This window comes from Geotrypetes seraphini, chromosome 6, assembly GCF_902459505.1.
Source record: "Geotrypetes seraphini chromosome 6, aGeoSer1.1, whole genome shotgun sequence".
Lineage (NCBI taxonomy): Eukaryota > Metazoa > Chordata > Amphibia > Gymnophiona > Dermophiidae > Geotrypetes > Geotrypetes seraphini.
In genome coordinates, this window is record NC_047089.1 from 5,181,062 (window position 1) to 5,207,459 (window position 26,398).

Below are 26,398 nucleotides of genomic sequence, written 5' to 3' on the forward strand. Positions count from 1 at the left end.
AACCATTTTGTCTTTCTCTCTCCAAGAGATCCCACGTGCCTATCCCCGGCCCTTTTGAATTCATATACCGTCTCTGTCTTCACCACCTCTTCCGGGAGACTGTTCCACACATCTACCACCCTTTCTGTAATAGAAACATGACAGCAGAGATTCGGAAAGGGACCCTTAAGATGGTGACAGAAGAAATTTGCAATTTCAGTTCAGTGTTGCTAATGAGAATTTTTATTATAGAAAAAAGAAATAGGTAACAATAACACTTGGAGCTTTATCGGAGCAACCGCTTCCGAGAGGCATTTCAAGAGTTCCCTACGTACAAGGGCTTATGTCAGGGGTGTCCAATGTCGGTCCTCGAGGGCCGCAATCCAGTCGGGTTTTCAGGATTTCCCCAATGAATATTCATGAATGAAAGCAGTGCATGCAAATAGATCTCATGAATATTCATTGGGGAAATCTTGAAAACCCGACTGGACTGCGGCCCTCGAGGACCGACATTGGACACCCCTGGCTTATGTCAGATCCATATATGCGCTTTGATATATTTATATTGGGACCCCTTCACCATTCACACATGTGGATTTTCCAATTATACATTTTATAGACTGAATAAAGCATCAACACAGTTTCATTTCTTTTCGGCAGTAACAGATGGAGCATTAAGAACATAAGAATAGCCTTACTGGGTCAGACCAATGGTCCACCAAGCCCAGTAGCCTGTTCTTATGGCCAATCCAGGTCACTAGTACCTGGCCAAAATCCAAGGAGTAGCAACATTCCATGCTATCGATCCAGGGCAAGCAGTAGCTTCCCCCATCTCTTTCTCAATGACAGACTATGGACTTTTCCTCCAGGAACTTGTTCAAACCTTTCTTAAAACCAGCTACGCTATCTGCTCTTACCGCAACTTCTGGCAATGGGTTCCATAGCTTAACTCCTGCTAATTCCTTCCATAAAAGACTTCTATTACACCCGGAAAATAAACTTTGCAGTATCCGCCCCAACGTTATGGAACGCTCTGCCACAGCAACTCCGAGATGAACAACATCTAGATAAATTCAAGATAAGCCTGAAGACTTTTTTATTTCGTGACGCATTTGCTTGTGTTTAGACCAATCTTCTCTTCTCCTTTTTTTTTTTTACTTATTCTCTTCCTTTTTCAATTATTTTTTTATTTTTTTATTTATTTATTTTTTTCTCTTTCTTAAGCAACCAACCGCTTTAAAAAAGCGACCCTACCCTATATGTTTTATCCTACTCCCACTTTCTCCTCTTCTTCTCAAATATGTAACTTTTCCCCTCCATTCCTTCTTACCCTCACTTTCAAGTCTGTCCAGTTAATGTCTTTGATGTTCACTCTATCTATTTCCAAATATTTATTATTCTATTCTTTTTTCTTTCTTTCGCTTTTTAAAATTTTATTGTCAACCGGCCAGATATTTGTTCATGGTCGGTATATTAAAAAACTAATAAACTTGAAACTATTCTCTGAGTAAAAAAAAAATTCCTCCTATTGGTTTTAAAAGTATTTCCCTGTAGCTTCGAGTGTCCCCTAATCTTTGTAATTTTTGATGGAGTGAAAAATCGATCCACTTGTACCCGTTCTTTTCATAAGAACATAAGATTTGCCACTGCTGGGTCAGACCAGTGGTCCATCGTGCCCAGCAGTTCACTCACGCGGCAGCCCTTAGGTCAAAGACCAGTGCCCTACTTGAGTCTAGTCTTACCTGCATATGTTCTGTTCCAGTAGGAACTTATCCAACCTTGTCTTGAATCCCTGAAGGGTGTTTTCCCCTATAATAGCCTCCGGAAGAGCGTTCCAGATTTTTACCACTCTCTGGGTGAAGAAGAACTTCCTTACACCACTCAGGATTTTGTAGATTTCAGCTGTCTCTTTTCCAAGCTGAAGATCCCTAACCTTTTTAGTCTTTCCTGATATCAGGGTACTGCAAAATTCTATTTAATTAAAGGCCTTGATTATATATTTTCAATGAAAACTCAGGAATAATTACATGTGAGCAAAAGAACAACTTTCGGATAAGTAAGTTTCTCTTTCTTTGACTGAAACTCCTCCTTAAAAATCATTTTTTCTCGCTTATAGGGGCTTCCTTTCCTGGGACCTCCAGATTAACTAAGATAAGCAGCAAAACTGCTTCTTATGTTTGAGTCCTCAAATAGGATTATCTATTTACTGAGATGATAACGTTTATGTGCAAGTTAATGGCTTGTCTTTCCTTTTATCATCCCAGGGCCAGCTTGCAGGATTCGATTTTGGAACCTGGACTCTGAGGGGTGTGTCCTTTTCTCTTTAATTCTTACTATTACTCTGTTGCTAAATCAAAAATGAAAAGTCTTATCTTTCTAGCAGCTTATACGTGAATGTATTTCTGCTACTGTTCCTGCCTACTTCTTGGATCTGTAAAATTTCTACTGCAAAACTATCCTACAAACAAAAAGATAACTGAGACACCCTATCTACTGTTACTCTTACTATTTATCATTTCTAGATGGTCCCTGCTCAGAAGAGCTTACAATCTAGTAGGGACAGATAGACAGGACATATAGGGGTTGGAGAGTTTCCTGGTTAATCCTCGCTGAGCTGGCCAGCTGACGATATCCAGTGGCACTTAACTGGTTCCCTAACCTGCCTTGGTAATGGTTAATAAGCAAATTTAAGACTTTCAACACATAACATGTAAACCTTAGCTGAAATCCCACAATCGAACTTTGTAGATAACACCACTTAAATATTAATTAGTTTATCAGTTCCAAGTACAACACTTTCTTTTTCTTGTTTATGAGTTATGCCCAAAAGCAAACTTCCTCCTCTGAAATATTTTCAGCACCTTCTCCTGGATCTGTTTTGTTTTAACCCCATAAATTATGGGGTTTACAACAGGTGGTACTAAGATAAAAAGATTTGCTATGATAATATGGACAGACAGCTTGACCTTATGGCCAAATCGCTGGACAAAAATGGTGAACAAAATCGGTATATAAAAAATACTGACCACACAGACATGGGCAGTGCAGATACTGAAAGCCTTGGTTTGGGCCTCCTTGGATCTAAGATTTCGTACCTTCTTAAGAATTAGAATATATGATACAATAATTAAAGGTAGGTCTATGGCTACAATCAAAAGAACCGCACATAGACCATACAGGGTATTGACTGTTATATCTGCACAGGCCAGCTTTGCTACAGACATATGCTCAGTACGTGTGGCGAATGATGTTGCTTTTACAGAACGGCAGTCTTTTAAGAAGGAAAGAATATGGCGTGAACAATAGCAGACTTCTCATAAGAATTGCAAATCCCATTTTGGCAATGAGTGAATTGGTAAGGATAGAGGTGTATCTCAAGGGGTTGCAAACAGCCACATAACGATCGACAGCCATTAGCATCAGAACTCCAGATATCACACCCGACAAGGAATGAGCAAAAACCATCTGGAATACGCAAGCATCAAAATGAATTGCCCTGGAATTAAACCAGAAGATGCCCAATGCTTTGGCAGTACAGCAGTGTATTCAGTAAGGTCTGCAGCGGCCAACATGGAAAGGAGAAGGTACATGGGCTGGTGGAGGCTGGCTTCTAGTTTGATAACATATAGGATAAGAGAGTTTCCGATAATTGCGCTGACGTACAGAAAACAGCAAGGAATAGAGATCCAGATATGCGCAGCTTCCAGTCCAGGGATACCTGTCAAGATGAAGAACGAAGGCTGGAAGCCGGTGCTGTTGATCTGCTGAAGCCAGATTCAGTCGTGCAGATGCATTAATGACCTGTGTATAATGAAAAGATAAAGGGAGCTAATTCTGCAAAATTATTTCTGCCAGTCATTGCCTATCTGGTACTTCAGGTCTTTGAGGAGAGTGTGGTGCAGTGGTTAGAGCTAAAGCCTCAGCACCCTGAGGTTGTGGGTTCAACCTCCGTGCTCCTCCCTGTGACCCAGGGCAAGTCACTTTCTCCTCCACTGCCCCAGGTACATTAAATAGATTGTGAGCCCACCAGGACAGACAGGGAGAATGCTTGAAGGAGCTGCATGTAAAACGCTTTGAGTGTGGTTGCATAATTACAAAAAGTCGATATACAGGTCCCAATCCTTTTCCCTTTCCAATAGTCAGTGTCTGGCAATACGTACATTGCTAATAATTGAATTGGTTTCACCCCATTAGTGACTCAGAAACATCCTCAGGGAGTCAGTGTGGAATGATAACTCATTCTGCAAAGGAGACTTTTGCTATGGAAAGTCGGTTTATCTAGCCCTACGTTGAAGTCCTGAGCTAGGAGCTCCTTTGATAGTGAGGACCGGGCTCTTCCTGCCTTAGAGGGCTGATATTGAGACTGCAGGAGGGAGGCTGGCTGAGTCCAGATGTCCAATGCTGGGCTCAAACTTAGCCGGCCACGTCAATTGTGAGTGCTGGTCAGTGAAGTCATAGTGGCCAAAGATAGACCCGCTATCTAAACTTGGTCAATCAGCCAAAGGCTATTTAGAACTAGCCAGGAGCCGTTCCTGACTGGTTAAATAGCAGTGAATTATGGGGTGGTCTGTGAACACACAAAAACGTACCCCAGGTAAGAGTTCTCGCAATGAAACTTAAACTAATCTCAGCTTAGGAAGAGTGAGGTTGTTCTAAATAGAACGAGCACAAGACAATCCATGCTTTCACCACTCTTAATTGCCACAAATAAACAACTCATCTCTGTCACCCACCTCCAGTACTTGGGCAAATACTTCACCTTTTTCTTTTAAATGTGAGAAACAATGCAGGTCTACCCGTACGCAGTGTGTAGGTGTGACTAGCTAAATGCTGGAATATTTAAAGGAGATGCGAGTGGAATCCCTGCAGGGATTGTACTCTAAAGGGATTTGGGCCTGCAAAATCATAAACTGACCTCTAAATCTTACAGCCTGCATTTGGTCTCTGGTGCTTCCTTTTAGGGTTTTTTTTTCTTCTGAAACCAGGGAAGACAGAGTTCAAATCCTACGAATACTCTTTGTCTCTTTGCATTGGCTAGAGTAGGGGTAGGGAACTCCGGTCCTCGAGAGCCGTATTCCAGTCGGGTTTTCAGGATATCCCCAATGAATCTGCATGAGATCTATGTGCATGCACTGCATTCATTGGGGAAATCCTGAAAACCCTACTGGATTGAGGCCCTCCAGGAGAGACTTTGACACCCTTGCTCTATGGCAGTGGTTCCCAAACCTGTCCTGGAGGACCCCCAGGCGGGTCGGGTTTTCAGGTTAGCCCTAATGAATATGCATGGAGCAGATTTGCATGCCTGGCACCTCCATTATATGCACATCTCTCTCAAGCATATTCATTAGGACTATCCTGAAAACCTGACTGGCCTGGGGGTCCTCCAGGACAGGTTTGGGAACCACTGCTCTATGGGAACCCTCCAAGGGGCAGGGTTCTCAAAGTCCCTCCTCGAGGGCCGCAATCCAGTCGGGTTTTCAGGATTTCTCCAATGAATATGCATGAGATCTATTTGCATGCACTGCTTTCAATGCATATTCATTGGGGAAATCCTGAAAATCCGACTGGAATACAGCTCTCGAGGACCGGAGTTTCCTACCTCTGGGTTAGAGCATTCACAGCTCCTGGACAGATGGAATTGTGGATATCAATAAAGATTTAAAGCCCATAAGACAGGGTTCTTACACTCTGCTGGTATGAAGACAGTGGCGGGAGCCTAGCTTGCTGCCCGATGCCGGTGTTGTCAGGCCACCATTGCTGGGTGGCCTGAGCCAAGGTGAGTGAGCCAAAGCCCATCCGTAGCTATGCCCCATATAATAAAAACTCATACTCAGACCATGAGAAGGAAAGCATGTGCTGAGGAGAACTTCTTGAGGTAAAATGTAGGGGATCCCAATTATTATTGAGTAAGGGTGCTATGAAGGACAAAAAGGATACCCTGTTGGGGGAAGGGGGCTATAGGGTTCTGATGGAGAAGGAGAACAGAAGAGAAAAATGCCCCGATTGAAAAGGAGAAGGGTTGGGGGTACCATTTTGGAGAAAGAGGGTGTCCTGAGAGGTTGCCTTATTGGAAAAGAGAGTGGACCTGGACTTGTCTTGGGATCTAGCTTGGTACTTGGGACCAGGGTTGGCCACTGTTGGAAACAGGATCCTGGGCTTGATGGACCTTCTTATGTAGATTAAAAGGAAAAGAACTCGGACTGCATATACACAACACTCACGCTACATGAGAGAAGGTGTTATGAACCAATGGAAATGCGCAAGATTGTGCTCCCAACACAGGGGACCGCCAAGCCAACCCCAACAGAGCATCTGTAAACTTGCTCATAAAAATACGTTTTCAGGGCTTTCTTGAAAGCAGGCAGTGTAGGAAGGCTCCTGGTTGGTTAAGGTAGGGGATTCCAAAGTTTTGGGGGCAATAAAGAAAAATGCTGAGTGTCTGGTAGCTTCGTAGTGCACTTTTGATGACGGAGGCAGGACCTAAAGATCAGAGACCTCTTGATTGGAAATAGAGAATAACACGGTGACAAAATTCATCACCATCCCCGTCCCCGCAGATAACCGTGTAAACCATCTTCATGTCATTCTTTAAGGAGAGAGGGAAGAATCAGAGTATGAATGGCCACAACCATTGACCCTTAAGCTTTGCTTTGAAGAATGCTGATGTAGAAGGACTGAGGTTGAAACAGACACTACAGAATGACAGTCTCTGGTATCCAGAGCAGATATTGTGATGTCATAATGCCTCATTCCACCAGTGCCTAAGAGCCAATCACATCAGTGATGTCACAATGGCTTCATTATCTTGGCTCACATAAGAATCAGAGTATGAATGGCCACAACCACTGACCTTGTAGAAGGACTGAGGTTGAAATAGACACTAGAAAATGACATGGGATTATTTCCCGCGGTTATCCGTGGGGATGGGAACGGTGATGAATTTTGTCACCGTGTCATTCTCTAATTGGAAAGGTTCGACGTAGATCCCTGGCGAAGGGCCTTATAGGCTAAGCAAAGAAGCTTAAACTGAAAACGATGTGAAAATGGGACTCAATGACGAGATTGCAGAAGGTGAGAGTAGACATGAGCGTTAGAAAGAAGTCCAGCAGCAGTGTTTTGTAATGTTTGCAAACGTTTAAGTTCATAAGTATTAAGAGAGTGAATAATATTACAATAATGTTACGGAGAGCCGATTGTTCCCAAAAATGTTTCAGGGTTAGAACATCAGATTTTAGGACCTTTGAAACACGGTTATGGAATGATAAAGTTATATCAAAATAGACCCCTTAATGCCTCTCTGTCCATAAAGACCCTATATGGATATATGTACATGGCATATGTCCTGCTACTGGCAGGTCTCCTGGTAAGCATGGTAGTAGTTAAGTACCTGTAGGAAAGTTTATCAGGTTTTGCTTTTTTTTTTTTTAATTAGCTTGCAGGGTCCCACAGAAATTCTGGAAATTACCCCCAGTTTCCTAACCAAAACAGCTTTCAGTCTGCATTTCGTTTATTTTTCAAAACTTATAGGCCACCTATCTTTACAATCCTGAGCAGATAAGAAAACGCTTAATAAAACATAAAGGGCCTGTTTTACAAAGCCACACGGTAACGGCCCCAAAGCCCATAGAGATTTAAAACAGGCCCCGAATGACAAACTAAATGGCATTAAAACAATAAAAGATCTTAATACAACTAAAACTGGAGAATCCTATCAAATACAGACTAACATCGATACTTAAAACTAGTTGGAACCATTTAAAAATCTGTCAAAGACCAAAGTTTTGGACCAGCAACGTAAAATATGGAAAAAGGCGGCATGTCCAATTAATTAGCAGCAGATGATGGCAATGTGTGAGAAGGCTGATATATATCCTGTAGCTCTGCCCCCCCAACCCACTCGGCTCCAGGACCGAATCTGGACCTGAGATGGGTCCATCACTGGCCACTAATGTTCCTGGATTGGCTCGGAACAGCCCGAAGACCATCGAAGTCTTTTTTTAATTTGTATGGGTTACATTACACCTCCATTTTTCTCTGTAGCCTAAAGGTTAGTGCCACTGGGTTCAATTCCCACTGCAGCTGCAAGTCACCTGACCCTCTATTGCCCCAGGTACAAAAATTTGGGATCGGTAGCATGGAATATGGAGATTCCACATGGAATGTTGCTACTATTTGGGATTCTGCCAGGTACTTGTGGGCCTGGATTGACCAGTGTTGCAAACACTGGACCATTGGTCTCACCTAGTATGGCTATTCTTATGCAAGGCATGGGGGGAGGGGAGCCACTGCTTGCCCTGGGATGGCTAGCACAGAATCTGGCTACTCTTTGGAGATTCCACATGGAATGTTGCTACTATTTGGGATTCTGCCAGGTACTTGTGGCCTGGATTGACCAGTGTTGCAAACACTGGACCATTGGTCTCACCTAGTATGGCTATTCTTATGCAAGGCATGGGGGGAGGGGAGCCACTGCTTGCCCTGGGATGGCTAGCACGGAATCTGGCTACTCTTTGGAGATTCCACATGGAATGTTGCTACTATTTGGAATTCTGCCAGGTATTTGTGGCCTGGATTGACCAGTGTTGCAAACACTGGACCACTGGTCTCACCTAGTATGGCTATTCTTATGCAAGGCATGGGGGGAGGGGAGCCACTGCTTGCCCTGGGATGGCTAGCATGGAATCTGGATACTCTTTGGAGATTCCACATGGAATGTTGCTACTATTTGGGATTCTGCCAGGTACTTGTGGCCTGGATTGGCCACAGTGGAAACAGCATAGTGAGTTAAATGGACCATTGTTCTTATCCGTATTAAGTGCTATGCATCCCTTAGGTCTGCAATGGGCTACACGGACCTCTGTATCAGGAAAGAATCTGGTTTCTATGATATCATAAGGAAAGGCAGCAGAGCGTCCCCGATTTCTCTGTATTTTTTGATCAATTTGGCACCCTGCAGTTTAATTTCCAGGCTGGCACATGACAGATTCTCAGAGGAGCTTTAGAATAGGTACTGAAGAAAGACCGGAGTTTCCCGGTGAAGGTGTCGGTGAAGGTGAAGAGATGAGATTTGTTGTCCGCATTGTAAAACGAGACTTTTCCAGCCTCAAAGTCCAGCAGAATCCCCACTGCCCAGGGTCTCTCACTCAGGGGGAGCTGGATCTCGGGGGAGGTGAGGGCCATGTAGCCAAGTAGATAAGACAGCTCCACAGTCCAGAATCCCTCCCCGGGCGAAAGCGTGAGCTCCCCCTTCCGCCTCACGGAGTCTTTACACACTCCCACTATCCAGCCAGAATTATCCCCCACCTCCACCTCCCAGTAATGTCTCCCCGAGGTGAAGCCCTCGCACCCCAGCACACAGTGAAAATGATCAAATCTCTCGGGATTGTTCAGCAGATTCTGTCTTGTGTCTTCCTGTCTGACGCTTTTCTGATCCTCAGACAGGACGAGCCTGGGATGAGTAGTTTTCGAATCCAGAGTCACATTTACTGCAGCGAGAAGAGACACATTAAAAAACTCATGAGCAAACCCTTCTCAGAAGCCCCCTCCCCCTATACCCACCCCTAGCCCTCATTGGCTGGTTCTTCAGTCACTCACTTATTCAATGAGAGAAGTTCTGCCATTGGCTATTTCCACTGGCTGAACATCAGGTTTTTAACGTTCCCCATATCAAGTCTTAATAAGGTAATGAAAGAGAGGCTCTCACAGGATAACTCATTGCCAAATTCCCTGTAAGTCAAACCTCCATTGGTCTCCTATGCAGGGTTACCAGACGTACGGATTTACCCAGACTTGTCCTCTTTTTAGAGGACTGTCCAGACGTCCAGATGGGTATTGTAGACCGCCGAGCTCGGAGCTGCGTCTGGAAGGCATCCATGCATGCCCTCCATGCATGGATCCATGCATGCATCCATGCAGATGCCCTCCAGACGCGACCCCGAAGAGACTGGGTTTGTGTGGGGCTGGAGTTGGGCGAGAGGAACAGGGAAGAGCCGTGGGTTGAAAGGGGGGTGGGGGGAGACCGGGCGGGGCCACTGGTCCTCTTTTCATGAGGACAAAATCTGGCAACCCTACTCCTATGAATCCAATAACATCCACTCGTTAGCTAAACCAGGGCGCAGAGGGAATTTTCAGTTTTATCAATTTGAAATATTTCCCATGGTCCATAACACCTGAGTGATTTACCACAGCTACAAGAGAAAGACCCAGCGGAGCAACAAAACTAACATCTCCCAACCACCAAAATATGTAATAATAATCAAAGCTTTGGCTATACGAGAGGACGCATCTTATTAGGATATTCACCTTCATCCAGAACTTGGAGTACAGATTGATATAAATTCTAATTATTTCATAACTTCAGACAGACAATAAAATAAAACGCTCAAGAGACAAGCCCTAGTATAGAAAATCCACATCTCCAGCGTTCTACATTCTTTTGCTGTGCAGTGACAAAGGGTACCGCATTAGACAAATGTTGGCTTCTGCTCTATAATCCCTTCCATTTTCCCACATTGCAGAGGGCTCATTCCATCACCCTTTGGAATATGATCAGAAGGATAGATGTTGACATGTTAACAGAAATTTTAGAAAGTTCATAAACTGTTATTAAGGTGAACCTGGGGAATATCCATTGTGTTCATGTCTACAGCAAGTCACTCGACGGTGCCTAGGGTCACAGAAGATGAGGTTAGGGGGTGTGAGGCACAATTCTCAACAGAATTTAGGCATCGATGTAGGCCAGTAAAACCCTGGCCTACATTGCGGATGCTCAAGTTAGCCAAGATTCTTCAAATGGCGCCTAAGCGTCACTGACATGTGGTCGGCGCCGTTTTTTGTAGGCGCCGTTTACAGAATCTGGCCCTCTGTGTGTAAAGACTTAGGGGGTCTCTATTCAGTGTGGCTTTAGCAAGTAGGAAAGATCCCAACGTTGAGTTGGCTCTGACTACCCCGGTGCAATCTACGCAATGCCAGGACAGTCCAGGGGTCTGTTGTCTATTGCCCGTGCTCAGGAAATACACACACACACTTCTCTATCACACACACTAAGACCTACAATGACAATTCACATTGTTGGATTTGATCATTGGGCACAATTAGTTACGTATCAGATATACACTGGTGCCTCACACAACGAACTTAATTCGTTCCAGGAGCAAGTTTGTTATGCGAAAAGTTCGTTATGTGAAACGCGTTTTCCCATAACAAGACATGTTAAAAAAAATAATTCGTTCTGCAGCATAAAATATGCTAAGATGACATAAAAAAAGATAAATTTGTCAAAATGGTGAAAATGGTGGTCTTGCTGAGGCCAAACTCTTTGACGAGGTCACACTGTTTTACCCCACATTCACTCCTTCTAATTATTCCCCGTTTCATTTCAACAGAAATCACCTTCCTGCTTCATGATATATAAAAAATATTGAGTTTATCTTAAAAGGACGACTGTATACAGTGAGAGAGGGCAGAGTCTCAGCGGCAAAAACTGGGACTTAACTTTTCTTTTTTTTTTTTTTTTCTAGCATCGGGGAAGCGGCGAGAGTAGCTCCGCCCCCCCCCCCCAACGCATCAGCAGTAGGCGCCGGGCCCCTCCATAAAAGGAGGCGAGCCGACGGTCCGCCACTGCACAGGGAGCCAGGCGAAGGGCTGTGAGAGAGGGCAGTTAAGCGCAGTGACTAACGACTGCCTGCAGTGCCTGCGCGGAAGGATGCAATACATCGGCAGCTCGGGCGACTTCGTTGTGTGAAACGAAGTTCGTTGTGTGCAGCGTTCGCTGTGCGAGGCGTTCGTTATGCGAGGCACCACTGTAAATGGTTTCTACTTGGATAAATTAAATGTCCAACTATTATAAAAGAATAAACTATATTCCTATAAGAGAAGAAAAGAATCTCAGAAACCCGCTCGGAACTTAGGGCTCCTTTTACGAAGCCACGCTAGCGGTTTACCGCGCGTAATAGCGAGCGCTAATTTGCCAGCCACGCTAGCTGCTACTGCCTCCTCTTGAGCAGGCGGTAGCTTTTCGGCTAGCGCAGGGGTCAGCATGCGTTAAAAAGTTGCGGCTTCGTAAAAGGAGCCCTTAATGGTACAAGGAATAAATCCAAGACTTATAGGTTCCAGATTTCAATCATGGATTCTTAAAAAAAAACAACCTCTCTTGTGTGTATATATGTGCACCAAAAATTATACTCAAATACCAAAAGAAATACTAATTCATAATAGTGCCACATCTCATTATCATAAAAAATGACATGTCTGCATATATGATGGATTTACAATCCCCGATTAATCTAACAATATGATTTTCAAAGGTGTGAACTGAGCTGATGTTTCAAGTCTCGAGCTCGATATCCCAATCCGTTATGCAACTTCACACCATAAATGCCATTATTCACACACTTCTCTATCACACACTAGCTGTAGGTGAGACGACAGTGAGAATTCCCATTGTTTTGTTTGATCATTGGGTACAATTAGTTACGTATCAGATTTTGTTACCTCCATATCTGTTATATTCCATCCACCAATCTGCATTAAAAGAAAGAACAGTGATCAAATCTCAGAGAAATAAGTGCAATTACGTAGGAAAACAAAAATGGACGTTGCTAATGTTGAGTGAAACTTACCAAGTCCTGCAGGATGTGATTTTGTTGTAGAGAAAAAGAAATAGAGAAATGTTAGAGATTTTAGTTTATAAAGATGGTCAATTTAGGATCTTTCCTCTGTTATACAGTAAGAACGTGACATTATTGATGAGTTAACTGAGCCCTATGCCCTCCATGCTGGATCTCCAAAGGCCCTCTGTCTGCTTCTGGGCAGTGTGATCATATTCCATCTGCACAGAAGTGGATAATCGTGCCAGAAGTAGTGGGCAGAGCTGACCAGGGGCAAAAGTCAAAGGGCCGAGCAAACGAGATAATGAACTTCTTTTGCAATGTCATAGTCTACCAAGACCAAAGGAAAAATGACCGTGGAATCAGGAGTCATAACATGGAGGTAAAGAAGGAGAGGCCCAGGAATAATCTAAGAAGATGTTTCTTTATGGTGGTAGAAGTGGAATGACCTCCCAGTGGAGGTGGTGGACATGAGGATAAGCAAAGAAATCGCTGAGGAGAAGGAAGAGAGCAACTGGTGTAATGAGAGACTCGACAGAGAGAGAGGTACTAGACCCATAAAGGGGGAGAGGGGAAGAAAAGAGAGAGGTGGTGGAAGGTAGGAAAGATGCTGGAACATATTATGTAGGAAGGGTAAAGAGAGGGGAGAAGCTGGACATGGGGAGGGAAATGTTGTGCATGGAGGAGCATTTGAACAGGAACATAGAAGGGTGATGCTAGATGGGGAAAAGGTAGGGGCACAAAGGAGGAATGCTGGGATAGGAAAGGATATGGATACAGAGGGGCAATGCTGGACATGGAGGGATGGGGATGGACATACAGATGATAACGGACATGGAGTGTGGTTGTACGGGTGGCAGCCTGGCAACACAGAGAGAGTATAAAAGTAAACAGAAACATCTTTATTACTGCATTGAGCTAAAAATAGAAGCCTATCGCTCCACTGGAATCTTGCTGGGATTGGATTCTGGCACTTCCAAACCACCCACAGAGAAATCTAGGCCTGGTTCCAGAACAAGAGTCTTCGCAAAAGACTCCAGGCAAATTTCCTACCTTGGCAGTCTTTCGCCTATAGACTCTGAAGACTTGCGTTCTGGAACAATTATTTAGGAGACACCTAAAAACGTCTGTATCTGAAGTACTTAGGTAGCTGCTCTGCACAATCTTTCCCACAACAGCTGATCTCTAGAACTGTTAGTCACTAATTTCTACTCAATTTGTAGCATTTTTAATCATTGTCCAAGAGACAAATTCATCAGGTTTGGCATGCAGGAGGAGGATGTGAACTTCTCGGTCGAGTTCGAAAAGCAGAGACACTGGATTTGGGGCTTCCGATGTGTTGGCAAGGATTGGATGATACCTGGTGAAATTTGGCGGCCTAACAGTGAAGTCATCTCAATCTGGACTTTAATCCGACTGTTCTGATTTTTTATTTGTAACTTTTTTTCCAGTTTATGTTTCATTGTTAATTTCATTCATTGATTTGCCCCTTGTTTTGTTTTATTTTTTAACATTTGAATTTCTCCAGAATTCTATTGCTCAATGGTTCCCCCTTTCTGCAGCTATTCCTATCTCTCTTCTTTTCTACCTTTCAAAGTCCTTGGATCAATGTAGTCTTGTTGGAATTTTTATTTTCTTATTTTTTTCTTCTATTTCTATTTCTTACTTTTATTACTCAACTAATTGTTAATTTTCCAGGTACTTCAGTTAGATTGTGAGCCTTCGGGACAGTAAGGGAAGTTCTAAGTACCTATTCTTTATTTATTTATCTTTATTTATTCATCTTATTTTTATTGTATCCTTTAATGTATATTTTCTCTGTAAACCTATATTACTTATAATTTTAATGCATACTGTTGTCTATTTTCTGTAAACCGCTTAGAATCCTAACGGAGTTTAGCGGTATATAAGAAATAAATTACATTACATTACATGGTGGACATGACAATGAAGCCGAGGGCACAGTGCGCAGCGGCCGCTAAGAGAGCGAATAGAATGCTTGGTATAATCAAGAAGGGCATTGCGACCAGAACGAAAGAAGTTATTCTGCCGTTGTATCGGGCGATGGTGCGTCCGCATCTGGAGTACTGCGTCCAATTTTGGTCGCCGTATCTTAAGAAGGATATGGCGTTACTCGAAAGGGTCCAGAGGAGCGCGACACATCTGATAAAAGGTATGGAAAACCTTTCATATGCTGTTATTATTGTTAAAGTACATTATTTCTTCTTGATCTAACACTATATAGTGGATAACAGATGACAGAGGTTTACAATTAAAAAGTTAAAAAGAAAAAGGACAGGGTCATTCATACTAATTAAAAAGAGAACAATGTCTCACCTCCAAATTTAGTAATCAGTTTCTTTAGCTGCTGAGGGTAGCTCAAACCAAAACCCATTTTCAGATCAGTAGAAACAGCCTTTGGTTCTGGAAACTTCATTTTATGACACCTATGGGTAAGAGAGTCACTGGGATTATCTTAGTAGATAGAGGCTGACCATGGGTAATAACAAAGGTAAACGACCATGTTTTCAGACCGCAATCCATTTTGAAGGTGTTGGGTCAAGTGAAATTGAGAGTATGTTTGGAAAATCTGCAATAAAGAACTAGGTAATTTTGCAGTCCCTGATGACATTATCACACGGACAACCTTCACAGTTGGTCCCACAGAAAGAGTTCTTAAATCGTTAGTCTTATTGGAAAAATACGAGGTGGTTTGAAAAGTTTGGTACAGAAGCAAGTTAAACCACATACAGTGTGTTTTACAGCTCCGAAGCCCTTTAAATCTCTATGAGCTTCGGGGCTGTTACCTTCTCCGTGCACCAAAAACATTAAATCGGTCTGAAAGATACAGTATGCTTTTTATGTTTAGTCCATTATCAAGTTTTTCTAGATGGCTAAATATCTTTAGATCACCCTATATTTATAACCTTATTTCCCTAGTGTGTGACCTATAAACATTCCTTGTTATACAAATATCTTGAGAATACAACTCGAAGGGGGACAGCCTTGAAAAAGCCTGAAAAGAGCCGACAGAACTTTGCTGAAAAGAGAAGTGTTTAACTTTCAAATAAGGAAAAATTTTTTAAGCATATATTTGAATTATAAATTATTCAATACCAAAGCTATTAAATTTCACATAGAAGGAAAAACGGATCAATGACGATTTCTGCCGTCTTCTTATAAAATCATAGTAGATCACTGCACGAGACTTCGATGATCCTAGCCCATTATCAATGCACAATGAAAGCTGGTCTCAGAACCAACCAAAATGATATTTTCCAAAGCCAGAGGGAGGGCATTATAAGAATGTTTGAATTCTCTCTTTCCTTGTCCCTCAGACTAATATCAAAGAATTCCCTTCTTCCCCAAACAAAACCAAGACATCATCCAGCCACATAGAAAAGGTCAGAAAACGAACTTGTACCTTCTCAGGGCATCCTTCACATCCTAGAGGAGAAAGAGACAGAGAATAGATCTAGTTAGATTTTACAGTTTCTGAGAATATACCAGAGTAGACCCTTTAGGATACTCCACTCCCAACCCTGTGTATGGAGAAAAGAAACTTTAAGCCCTGGGTCAAACAGCTGTTTGCTAAGGGGTCGGCACTGGAGATCCTAATGAGAGCTAGAAAGGAAGGAATAAGAAGAGGGGCTGGGTTTGAGGAACTTTTCTTTTGGGCTGCATTTAATTAAAATGGGGGAATACTTTAATTTACTTATGGTTGAGTGTAACTGTTGGGTATATAGATGGGGGGGGTGATACATATATTTGATATGAAATATAACTTGATAAAATTTAAGTGCTGTTAAAGTGTAAAATGTTATATATTTTGTTGCACTTATTGTTAGTTTTAAACTAAATAAATATTTATTTTTTAAAAAAATTTAATCACAATTAATTAAGAACATACGAATTGCCATACTGGGATAGAGCAAAGGTCCATCAAGCCCAGGATCCGGTTTCCAACAGTGGCCAACCCAGATCCCAAGTGCCTGGCAGAAACCCAAAGAGTAGCAACATTCCAGAGTTAAGATTGTGATGTCATAATACCTCATTCCACCAATGCCTACGAGCCAAACTCAGCAATGATTTCACAATGGCTTGACTGTCCTATACTTGGCTCACATAAGAATTGCCATACTGGGACAGACCAAAAGTCCATCAAGCCCAATATCCAAGAAGCCATCAGAGATTCTCAGGACTCTGTCCAAAGAACAAAATTCAAGTTTAAATCAAACACAAGATTTCTCCCAATCACTGGTTTCTCTTTTTATTTCTAATAAAGATTTTACATGTCATAATATAAGAGTAATTTGGGTTTCTGCCAGGTACTTGGGACCTGGGTTGGCCACGGTTGGAAACAGGATACTGGGCTTGATGGACCTGTAGTCTGTCCCAGTACATCAATTCTTATGTAAGCCAAATATAGGATAGTCAAGCCATTGAGACATTACTGATGAGACTGGCTCTTAGGCATTGGTGGAAAGGCATTATGACATCACAATACCAGCTCTGGAATGTTGCTACTCTTTGGGTTTCTGCCAGATACTTGGAAACCGGATCCTGGGCTTGATGGACCTTCAGTCTATCCCAGTAGGTCAGTTCTTATGTTCTTATGTGAGCCAAGTCTAGGACAATCAAGCCAATGTGACATCTCTGCTGAGGTTGGCTCTTAGGCAGTGGTGGAATGAGTCATTATGACATCAGAATCGCAGCTCTGGAATGTTGCTACTCTTTGGGTTTCTGCCAGGTACTTGGGACCTGGGTTGGCCACTGTTGGAAACCGGATCCTGGGCTTGATGGACCTTCAGTCTATCCCAGTAGGTCAGTTCTTATGTTCTTATGTGAGCCAAGTCTAAGACAATCAAGCCAATGTGACATCTCTGCTGAGGTTGGCTCTTAGGCAGTGGTGGAATGAGTCATTATGACATCAGAATCGCAGCTCTGGAATGTTGCTACTCTTTGGGTTTCTGCCAGGTACTTGGGACCTGGATTAGCCACTGTGGAGATATGATGCTGGGCTAGATGGACCATTAGTCTGACACAAATATGGCGATTCTTATGTTCTTAATTTGGATCTAAATGGACTCTTCCAAGTCCGTGCTCAAGGTACGTTAAGCATGAGGACTATTTTTCATCATTGTCTGTCAAGTTTTGCATGAAGCACAGTCAGACACTAGATTCAAAACTAGTCTAATAGCTGATGTCAGGGTCAGGGTTAGCGTTAGGGTCAGGGTTAGGGTTAGGGTCAGGGTCAGGGTTAGGGTCAGGGTTAGGGTCAGGGTTAGCGTTAGGGTCAGGGTTAGGGTTAGGGTCAGGGTTAGGGTTAGGGTCAGGGTCAGGGTTAGGGTCAGGGTTAGCGTTAGGGTCAGGGTTAGGGTCAAGGTTAGGGTCAGGGTTAGGGTTAGGGTTAGGGTCAGGGTTAGCGTTAGGGTCAGGGTTAGGGTTAGGGTCAGGGTTAGGGTTAGGGTGAGGGTCACTTTCAAGGGCAAGGGAGAGGGATAGTAACCACTGGAGGCTTAAGGAAGTGGGGTCTTGCTTTAATCCCTCCAGTGGTCAGCTACTCAATCAGGGCAACTTTTATACTCTGGACATGATTGAAAGAGATCTAACTTAGGATGCCCTTCTTTTTTTATTTGGTCGCTTCTTCTTGTTCTATTATCACTGTTTGATGACCCAACATTTGGGACCTCCCTAGTCCTGCCATAAACATCCCCCCCCTTGTTATTTGGAATGAACTGCAGTGTAGGACTTCCAAATTCTGTTTTCTGAAAATTGTGATCTGGACGTTTTTGGCAGATGGATGATATTTTGGCCATTTTGAGATGTTTATTTGCTTTGAAAATGAGCACCAGAGAAGCCTACGTTATCTTTATAAAATAGGCCCCTTGTTTTGGACTTCTCATATAGATGCCCTGATATAACATCAGGCCGTAGAACCCCAAGCCTGCAATAGTTACTTCTTCTGTGAGACTAACAAAAGCCAGAGTTAACCCTACAAGTCACCAGAACCACAGCACCATATCGGAAGAGAAAGCAGTAGCAGAACGGTTTACACAAGGGCTTCCTAAATCGGGCCTGGAGTACCCCATTGCCAGTTAGATTTTCAGGATACTCACAATGAATATGCATGAGATTGATTTGCATACACTGCCTCCAATGTATGCAAATCTCTTTCATGCATATTCATTGCAGATATCCTGAAAACCTGACTAGCAAAGGGCTGACTTGGGAAATACTGGTTTACACCTCCTTACTAAGATAAATGACTTGGATTCTCCTTATAATCTTTAAGAAATATTTTTTAAAACCCTGATGTGGTCAACACAGTGCTGGATGCAAAAGGGCTTTGAAAAACTGGCCCCCATTATTTTAAGATATTTCTGATCTGCTGCTTGAATTCCCTGATTCCTCCTGAAAAATTTGTAAAGTCCTTAGAAATATATTTGTTAGTCTCACCTTCAGTAATTCGGCATCCGGCTGTTGACGCTTCTCCTCTATCTCGGAGATCAACTGCGTGAGGGAGGAGCTTTGCTCTTTTAGCTGGCTGACATTTTCCCTGATTCTCTGGAGAATCTTCTTCTCTTCCTCCTCCAGTCTCGAGAGAAGGACCTGCTTCTCCTTATTCAGAAACTGGTGCAACTCTTCAAACTCAGTCTCCACTTTCTGTCTTTTGATCTCCGTCTCACTCTGGATGAAACAAAGAGAGAGAATTCTCAGTGACCCTGGAGTGGTTTTCTTGTAATGAATGAGGAATCTCTTCTGCTGGGCAAATCTTCAGTCTTGCAACAACTTCCAGCTTCTCCAGCACCCTCCAACTATCAGGGGCAGCTTTGGTACAGCACTTCTACCACACCTTCCCTCTTCCCCCCAGCAACTCCTCCTCTCATTATGCCCTGCAGCAACCTCTCCTTTCACTGTCTCCAACCCCTACCCAGCATCTTTCTCTCTCTGTCCCCATCCCAGTACGACTGCTGTGCCCATATCTTTTCTTCTTCCTCTTACCCCTTACCACAACCAGCCTTCCATTCAATCATCCTGGCATCCACTCCCAGCCTCTCCCCATTTTCTTTCTTCCTCAGGATTCATTCATTTAGCATTTCACTCTCTTCTTTCCCCTTCTACTATCTTGTCCCTGACCTTCAACCAGCATCTGGCCTCTACCATTTTGAAAGTTTTGTTGAATGGTACGAGACCGCAGGCTGAAGCAACATGGGTTGGTAGGCATCTCCAGGCTACAGACTGTGCAGAGCCAAAGGGTACCCCGCCTTCTCTTCAATGGCAGCATTGCAGCTGTCTTCAAAACATGGGATCACAGACCAGCCTATTTTGATAGGATTTCACAATGCTCTACATAATTTTCAGATCCCTGCCAGCAACTCTGGCATTCTTGGCATCCCTTGAGTTCTAAGAATAGCATCAGAGCTGCCAAGACGAGCCACTTAGCAGCAGATTCAGGGTCCACCCCCAGCCTGCCCATCACTCCACCCTGCCTGGCTCCACCCATTGCTCTGCCCATGGCACAGCCAATCGGCAGCCAGAAGCAAAAGGCGTTGCCTTCCCTGTTGTGGCAGCAGGGAAGGGTGTCATAAGAGGTCAATTCCTGCTGTCCCAGCAGATTGCAGGCTCATCAGTGGGAAAGCAGGAGATGACCTCCAAAAGCAGCCGTCTTCTGCTGAAAGTGGGAGACTTAGCAGGTCTGTAATACCAGCCCTGGTTAACATAGTAACTGAGTAAATGATGGCACATAAAGTCCAGAACAGTCCACTGAGTCAAAGGCATTATTAATTCATGATTAAATTGTCTGGGCAGATCTACCACCACTGAGTGAGGGGACATGTACAGATCCAGAAGCTGCCTCTTCACAGCCACTAAGGAACCGAAGCACCAGTGTCTCGCAAACTCTCCGGGGCTGAGACTGGAGGGCATCTGGAAATGCGTGGATGTCGAAGCAATATTGTCACACACATGCGTGAAGTAATCGCGCTGATGTCCATGCCTGTGCGGAGGTCCTCCAGATGGGGTGATGGTAGAGGAGAGGCACGGAGAGGGGCCATCGCGGAGAGGCGCTGGCTGACTGCCTACAGGACGTGCCTCTCCTCCTCGCCAGCAACTCACGGCACACGGGGAATCTCACCGCGGCACACAATTTGCGATACAGTTTCCACAGTGTGAGTAACTAAGCAGACTGAATTCTACTCACATTCGGGAGACTGATGTAGTGAGAGGAACAAAAGCCCTGCAGAACCTGGCTCAGAAGGAGACCCAGACACCCACCCTCAGCTCTTCAGCTTTCTTCCCTTCGGCAGACTTAAACTGCAGAAGATCTTCCAGATTCTTTCTCAGAGGCTCCAGATGCATTTTAAGTTTCTCCTATGAACATTAAACATCTTTGGTTAGAATGTGATTAGTTTGTAACCACCATTTTAGACTTAACAGTAAATGTGAGATCTAGTTTCCACTTTGGTAGGGTTACAATATGGCTCCAGAAAAAGGAGGATGGATTGAGACACCCGGGTTTTACTCCTATTGAAAGCAACGGATGTAAGGGAGCAGATACCCAGACGCTCTCTTGACAGGGTCCCGAGGTGGAAGCTTTTCAAGACCCGGTTAAAGTGCTGGGTTTTGAAAAGCCATCCGGACACCTGGACATGTCCTCTAAAAAGAGGACATGTCTGGCTAAATCTGGACGTAACCCTACCGAGGCCACTTGTGCCACAGCCTGAAATAGGCCAATTTTTTTATTTTCAGAATTAACGGCAATTAGCATGCAGCCGTGAAAAATATCACCAAGTGAGCCTCTACTGCCAACGATTTTATAAATGATAAGGACTTACGCACTAACGCCATACTAATCAGTTAGTCCACAGCAATACCCCACGCGCTAAATAATTTACGCTGTCTCGCCTACTCTCCACCCCCAAACACGCCCTCTTTCCAGAAAATAAAAATTGCTTTAGCATGCACAACTTGCCAAATTTACCACGGGATACCACAGTAAGCTTTTTTAAGCAGCAGTGAGCACGCATTAGTGCGTATCATGGCTTAGTAAAAGGTCCCCTATGCAAGTTTTGAAGCTTTCAGAGTGCGGTGCAGTGGTTAATGCTACGGCCTCCACACCCTGAGGTTGTGGGTTCAAACTCTCACTGCTACTTGTGACCCTGGGTAAGTCACTTAAACCCCCCTATTGCCTCAGGTACATTAGGTAGATTGTGAGCTTGAGTACCTGAACAAATTCATATAAACCGTTCTGAGCTCTCCTGGGAAAAAAGTATAGAAAATTAAAATAGTGTGAAGAGTTTCAGTCTCTGGTACCCAGAGCTGACTTGTGATGTCATAATGCCTCATTCCACCAATAAGAGCCAACCTCATCAGTGATGTCACAATGGCTTCATTGTTTATACTTGGCTCACTCTTGCTAAAATTTGAGTGGTGCAGCGGTTAAAGCAACAGCCTCAGCGCCCTGAGGTTGTGGGTTCAAACCCTGGGCAAGTCACTTAATCCCCCCCATGGCCCCATTGTGAGCCCACCGGGACAGAGAGGGAAAAATGCTTGAGGACCTGAATAAATTCAAGTAAACCATTTTGAGCTCCCCTGAGAGAAAACTGAATAAAATAAATAAGTGAAAGAATTTGCTAGACTTATTGAGAAGCTGTGCTGACTTGCTTGAAATTATTTTGGAAAAACAAAGAAGTCTTTGCTTCTCACTCTATGCCTCCAAATTGGTTTTTGGATAACAAAAAGATCTGTTGCTCCAGGATTTGTTGTCCAAGACACACAAAAAATCCAGACCCCAACAGGCCCATTTTCAAAACTGCAAAGCCTCTATCTTGTTTTTTTGAAAATGGTGATTTTTCAGATGTGTGTTTATCTTTTTGACCCATACAAATATAATAAACACCCTACAATAAACGCTGAAAAAGCCTCAGGATAAGGGTCTCCCGTACGAAGAAAGACTGAGCAAATTGCAGCTCTACACTCTCGAAGAGCGTAGGGAGAGGGGAGACATGATTGAGACATTTAAGTACATCACAGGACGTATCGAGGTGGAAGATGATATCTTTCTTCTCAAGGGACCCTCGACCACAAGAGGACATCCACTCAAACTCAAGGGAGGGAAGTTTCATGGAGACGCCAGGAAGTACTTCTTCATGGAGAGAGTGATCGAGCATTGGAACAAGCTTCCAGTGCAGGTGGTCGAGGCACGCAGCATCCCAGACTTCAAGAACAAATGGGATACCCATGTGGGATCCCTACGGGGTCATGCCAAGGGATAGGGTCACTAGGACTTGAATGAGCGGGTCAGTAGAGTGACAGTATAATTACAATTATATTTTAGGGGGTCAGTAGACTTAAGAGGGTGGGTAAATAGTGTGGGCAGACTTGATGGGCTATAGCCCTTATCTGCCGTCATCTTTCTATGTTTCTAAATATATGCCCTACTAAGCTCCAACCACATCATTGGTATAAAAACCTTTCTTTCAATGGTATCTCACATAGGCCAATTACCAGAATCAGTGCAATTCAGTTGCAATTTCTCACAGCACACACGTGATTAGCTATTTAGAGAAAATGATAAGTCAAAAGAGTGTCAAAAATATATCGGTAAATCTAGTCAACGTTTCACGGCTCTTCCGCTGCTTCCTCAAGACTCGAAGGACTTCACCGGTTATCTTACAGTTTGTGGCATGACTTCAATCAGTTTCTCCATCTTTTTGAACCATTTTCATTAAAAAAAGAAAAATGCTCAGAACAAGCCATTATTTGTATTGGTCAAAAAGATAACCATTTTCAAAAAAACCATCTCACCATAACCCCCTTATACTGTGTGGTGAGCCCTCCAAAACCTACTGGACTCAATTGTGCACCACAATAGCCCTTATGCCTGCAGGTGTCACCTAGATGGGTAGGTTTCGGTGGACTCAGACCTTCCACAAGGGGGATATGGGCCTGGGTCCCCTTCTCTGCAGTTGACCACCTGCTCGCTGCTCCACTAGGACTGCCCAGAACATCTGAAGCTAAGATCTATGGGGGTAGTAGGAGTTATCAGTGACCACTGGGGGAGCGTGCATGAGGGGGCCATGCTTACATCCCTCCAGTGGTCATGTGGTCAGTTTGAGCACCTTTATTTGGTGTTAAAACAGGTCTAGCCCCAAACGTCCAATTTGTGCCCTGGACGTATTCTTAAATGTTCGATTACTGCTGAAAAACGTCCAAGTCATAAACCCTCCCTAGGCCCACTCAGACTATGCCTAAAGGAAGCTCCCTTGAGATTTAGACAAACAGCATTGAAATTTGTTTCAAAGGACCCTTTTATGTCACTTTTGGGACATTTCTTTTTGAAAATGAACCCCATAATGTGCTGCAGAGCAACTGTTGGTGTTATTTCAGGTCTTAGAGCTATGCCCTTCATTTGGTACAATTAGGAGGCAACTATAAAGCCTCCAATCATAATGTTTCACTTTGAAAGAGGGCCAGATCCTGCTCTGAGACCATTTCCTAGAAGCAACTCGTTTGCATGAGTGACGTCTGAATGCTACCCTGAAGGCTGTGATCCCTGGTACAGCCCAATCCCAGTTAACCAGCACTCAACTAACTGACAAAAAAAATTGTCTCCCGCACTCCTGACCCAACAACCTCCAAAATCGTCTCCTATAACCCTAGTCTGACAACCCTCCCCACTCCTTCAACCCTGGCAGGAACCTTTCTCTGCTGCATCACTTCTGACACGACAGAGGAAGAGTCCTGCCGGGGCTGCCCACAAGCAGCCTGTTTACAATGTTGCCTTTGCTGATTGGCTGCCGCTGCTGCTTTGGGTAAGCAACAGGTAAGAAATACCAGCTCTACAGGGTGAGGAGGGGGCTGTCCATCGGAGGCCAGACCTGTGCAGATGGAGAGAGGGTAGACACAAGGGGGGGGGGCGGGCAAAAGTGTATGTGTATATGGGAGGGACATGGCTGCTGGACCTGCAAGGTGAAGGAGAGGGGAGATGGATGGATGCTAGACCCTTAAGTGTGTGGGAGTGGGGATAGAAAGTGAACCAGACCAGAAAGGGGGGGGTGGGAAGGGTGGAAGAGATGCTGGACCTACAAGTGGGAGTGACAGATCAGAAAGAGGAGGTGGGAAGGGAGAGAAAGCTGGGTTTTTTTTATCTTTGTCTTAATTTGCTTTTATTCACTGCATCTCAATATTAATATCAAGTCAGTGTGAGAGTTTATGCTATGGTATGGGGTGTAGTATTAGTCAGCCCTATATTTAAGCGTAACTCTCAAGCAACCAGAAATGACATTTAACGGCACCTACGAACCTCCATTTGTGCCGGATAACTGAGAATCTACTGTAGTTAGAGCAGGGAAATTAATTGGGGCAGATAGGCTTTTGATTTCCTTGTTTCGATATCCCAGTCATTAGAGTCTATGGCAGGGGTTTCAAAGACCCTCCTCAGTCAGGTTTTCAGGATTTGCCCAGGTCTCATGCAGATTCACTGGGGACATCCTGAAAACCCGACTGGATTGCGGCCCTCGAGGAGGGACTTTGACACCCCTGGTCTATGGGAAGGAATGCACTTAGGGAGTGTAGTTTCTTTCCCTTTGATTAGCACCAGGGATCAGAAGAAAGACAAAGTTGCCCTGTCAAGACAGATAACAAGAGAGCTGGAAGACCAGGAGAAGTTGGGAGGACTTAAAAAAAATAGAAGCAAATTGAACTGAGAAACAGAAACAGGTTTAAAGACAAAGAATTTTTGTTGACTCTTAAAAACTCCAAGAAGGTTATAGGTGCTGAAACTGGATCCGAAGCTGTCTTTCATTTTATCTATCTAGTTTGTAAATATTTTGAATGTTAACCTCTTTTTTAAGCTATTCCATGCTAATAGTTTTACTGAATTGACTATTTCACAGTTCTGAGTATAAATCTGTGCAATAAATATACTTTTGCACATTTTTATTCAACCTGTCTCTTGAGAATCTTGTAACACCTTGTGATTCTCCTTTTTACAACATCTATCCCCAGATTTACCTAGAAAGTTAAGATCTAGCGCAGGGGTGTCCAACCTTTTGGCTTCCCTGAGCCGCACTGGCCGATAAAAATGTTTCTGGGGCCGCACAAATACGCAAACGCTGCAGCAAGACAGAGGAGGGAGCCGGCAAGACGGTAAACACCCGGGGGCAGCAGAGGAAAACACTGCATCGCCCTCGACCGGGGCCACACAAAATACTTCACGGGGCCGCAGGTTGGACTCCCCTGATCTAGCGTGTTCTCTATCCGCCAAAGCACCGCCTGATCTGATCGGCCACGTGGACAACAACTCATCATGTGGATATACAGTTGGGGTTAGATTAAGATTCCTGAGCTGTGCCCCTGGGACATGCTGTGAGAATAAAGAGACCAACCCACACCTTGTATTCCTGCTCAGCCTCCTCTATCGGGATCACGGTGTGAGATATGTGATCCTGGGACTCTCTACAAATCAGGCAGATCATTTTCTGATCCTCTTCACAGAACAATTCCAATTTCTCTGCATGCTTCTCACACCGATTCTCCTCTTTTGGTTTCACTGAAGTCTGACAGAGATTTTTCACCATTTCTGTAATATGTGCCAGCTGCCTGTTTGGTCTGAGGTTCCTCTGATGAGATCTCTTCCTGCACTGGGGACAGGGGGAGTCCGGGTCTCTCCCCTCCCAGGCCTGAGTGATGCAGGAGCGGCAGAAGTTGTGTCCACAGTCTGTCATCACTGGATCTGTAAAATAATCCAGACAGAGAGAGCACGAAACTCCTTCTCGGAGAGTCTGAGCCGGGTTTGCAGCAGCCAT

At 44.0% G+C, this 26,398-nt stretch overlaps 1 protein-coding gene and 1 pseudogene across 3 annotated transcripts; both read right to left on the bottom strand.

Moving 5' to 3' along the window:
- Nucleotides 1–1,829: 1,829 nt before the first annotated feature.
- On the bottom strand, nucleotides 1,830–3,749 carry LOC117362324 (annotated as a pseudogene).
- Nucleotides 3,451–26,398, bottom strand: LOC117362721 (E3 ubiquitin-protein ligase TRIM39-like). 3 transcript variants are annotated; one of them, XM_033949579.1, is made up of 8 exons: nucleotides 25,985–26,398; nucleotides 20,865–20,960; nucleotides 19,047–19,277; nucleotides 16,012–16,034; nucleotides 14,925–15,034; nucleotides 12,600–12,605; nucleotides 12,472–12,501; nucleotides 3,451–3,780 (listed from the first exon to the last, which is right to left on the bottom strand). In XM_033949579.1, the coding sequence occupies exons 1-8, from the start codon at nucleotides 26,396–26,398 to the stop codon at nucleotides 3,773–3,775; spliced, it is 918 nt and encodes a 305-aa protein (XP_033805470.1). In that variant the 3' UTR covers nucleotides 3,451–3,772. The 3 variants fall into 3 exon arrangements, with proteins under 3 accessions (XP_033805470.1, XP_033805468.1, XP_033805469.1); XM_033949577.1 differs by lacking the exon at nucleotides 3,451–3,780 and adding an exon at nucleotides 8,420–9,464; XM_033949578.1 differs by lacking the exons at nucleotides 3,451–3,780; nucleotides 20,865–20,960 and adding an exon at nucleotides 8,420–9,464 and having other exon boundaries at nucleotides 25,985–26,396.